We start from the raw sequence: 2,875 nt of genomic DNA on the forward strand, positions 1-2,875 counted from the left end.
AAAAAAAAAAACCAAAAACAAACAAACAAAAAAACCCCAAAAAACAAAAAAGAGAAATATTTTTACTTGTTTTCTCTTCCTAGAGATAGGGTCTAGTCATGTCACCTAGCTGGTCTGGAATTGGATTTGTTACCCAGGCTGGCCTTCAGCTTTTGGCATTTACAAGCTGATATTACAGGCATTCATTCCCATATACACTTAGCTTTATTTCTTAGCTTTAAAAATTCTGTGTGAGCCGGGCGTGGTGGCGCACGCCTTTAATCCCAGCACTTGGGAGGCAGAGGCAGGCGGATTTCTGAGTTCGAGGCCAGCCTGGTCTACAGGGTGAGCTCCAGGACAGCCAGGACTATACAGAGAAACCCTGTCTCGAAAAACCAAAAAAAAAAAAAAAAAAAAAAAATTCTGTGTGTGTGTATCCAACATTGAGGTTTTAAAAAACTACTTAAGTTATTTTCATGATGGTCAGTATAGACACCTAGTCTTTTGTTAAAACACAAATAATAGGAGCTAGAGAAATGACTCAGCAGTTAGGAGCACCACTGACTGTTCTTCCAGAGGTCCTGAGTTCAATTCCCAGCAACCATATGGTGGCTCACAACCATCAGTAATGAGATCTGGTGCCCTCTTCTTGTGTATCTGAAGACAGCAACAGTGTACTCACATACATAAAATAAATAATTCTTAAAAAAACACAAATAGTATGTTCATATATTTCTCTTTTTTCTCTTTCCCTTTCTCCCTTCCTTTTCTTTTTTCCCTCCTTCCTTCCTTCCTTCCTTCCTTCCTTCCTTCCTTCCTTCCTTCCTTCCTTCCTTCCTTTCTTCCTTCCTTCCTTCCTTTCTGCCTCCTACCCCTAGAGACCGGGTTTCTTGGTGTAGTCCTGGTTGTCCTGGAACTAACTCTGTAGACTAGGCTAGCCTGGAATTCAGAGATCTACACTTGTCTCTGCCTCCTGAGTGTTGGGATTAAAGGCTTCTACCACCACGTCTGCGTTATATTCATATACTTCTCAAAGACACCAAAGTACAGAAATTGGTATCATCATAAATGATATGGTGCATCTGCAATAATCTGAAATATTAGCAATACTCTCACTTTTAGATGATTTATTAAGGTGGTAATTTAGATACATTTGTATTTTTATTTCAAAGTTTTAAAGACTTATTAGTAAAATATTATAAATAGAAATATAAGAATAAAGAGATATAAGCTTAAGAATAAAGTACCATTTTCTTTAGGAGCTGCCCTTCCACACTTACAGTACAGCCTTTCATCGAGGTGATGGAGAGACTTCATGATCTTCTGCTCTTCAGCTGACAGGGCACAGATATTGGTTGGTTGGGACAGACTTGGTTTCTGTAGCTGCTTGCTGTTTATGGCAGTCAGAATTTCATCGTCAGGCACTGAAGAATTCATGAGGTTTTCTGCCACCAAAAACTCAGAAGTACTATCTGAAACTACAGAAATCAATGGTTATTATTTGACTCCTTTTTATATTTGGAACCAGCCCTAACATTGACTTATTGGAATTATGTCTATATGTATCATGCCATAAACAGAAATCAGCAAATATTCTGTTACTGCTGTTTAATTATTTATTTTTAAATGATTTTTTTCTTTCCTTTTAAAAAGAAAAGATTTATTTTATGTTTATGAGTACACTGTACCTGTCTTCAGACATACCAGAATAGGGCATCAGATATCTCATTACTGATGGTTGTGAGCCACCATGTGGTTGCTGGGAATTGAACTCAGGACCTTTGGAAGAGCAGTCAGTGTTCTTAACCACTGAGTCATCTCTCCAGCCCTTATTTTACTTTTAAATTAAAATATAATTGTATCATTTTCCTTCCTCCAATCCCTCCCATGCACTGCTCCCATTCGTGGCCTGTTTTTGTTAGTCTGTCTGTCTGTCTGTCTGTCTGTCTGTCTGTCTGTCTGTCTGTCTGTCTCTCTCTCTCTCACACACACACACACACACACATTAATACAACCCTGTGAATCTACTTAGTATTGCTCTTCAGGGATGACCACTTGATATTGGAAAGTCAATTATGGGCTCATCTTGAGGAAGACCAATTTTTCCCTCTCAGCATCTCTTAGTTTCCTGTTCTTTGTTTAGGGGTGGGGTCCTGTGAGATTTTCAGCCTTCCATGTTAGCATGTTTGTTGGTGGTATCCTTGTCCAAGTCTTAGGCAGCCATATTGTTGGGCTAATATTTATTTTTTTATATGTATGAGCATTTTGCCTGCATGTATATCTGTATACCACATTCATGCAGTGATTGATGAAGCCAAAAGAGGGTTTGGGACTGGAGTTATATCTGATAGTGTGTCTCCATAAAGGTGCTGGAATTGAATCTGGATCTTCTGAAAGGGCAGCCAGAGTTTCTAATCACTGAGCCATCTCTCTGGCCCAGTGCACATTTTAATTTTCAGGGTATATATATGTATATGTGCATATATATGTATATATGTGTGTGTATGTACATATATACATATACGTGTGTGTGTATGTATGTATGCATTTTGGTTTTTCGAGACAGGGTTTGTCTGTGTAGCCCCGCTGTCCTGGAACTCACTCTGTAGACCAGGCTGGCCTCAAACTCAGAAATTCAAGTGCTAGGATTAAAGGCATGGACCACCACTGCCTGGCAGGATTCTCTATATTTGGAATTCTCTACCCCAAGTAAAGAAAATATTGGCACACACTTTTTTTTTTTATATGCTTTGGGATTCTATACATTTGTATACACTATAACTTTGTACATGTTTTTGAAGCTCAAGTGCATATAATTCAGATGCTCTCATGTTACTGTATATTACATTTCTTTTTTTTTTTATTTTCTTTATTTACATGTAAATTTCTCCATTCC

General features: G+C 38.2%; 1 protein-coding gene across 2 annotated transcripts in view; it reads right to left on the minus strand.

The window, feature by feature from the left end:
- Cep126 (centrosomal protein 126) overlaps positions 1–2,875 on the minus strand; it is a 51,496-nt gene that overhangs the window by 6,145 nt on the left and 42,476 nt on the right. For both annotated transcript variants that reach the window (XM_031343579.1, XM_031343580.1), the window contains exon 9: positions 1,260–1,457. In XM_031343579.1, coding sequence (XP_031199439.1) covers positions 1,260–1,457 — 198 coding nt within the window. The remainder of the gene's footprint in view (positions 1–1,259; positions 1,458–2,875) is intronic.

This window comes from Mastomys coucha, unplaced genomic scaffold (assembly GCF_008632895.1).
Source record: "Mastomys coucha isolate ucsf_1 unplaced genomic scaffold, UCSF_Mcou_1 pScaffold23, whole genome shotgun sequence".
Lineage (NCBI taxonomy): Eukaryota > Metazoa > Chordata > Mammalia > Rodentia > Muridae > Mastomys > Mastomys coucha.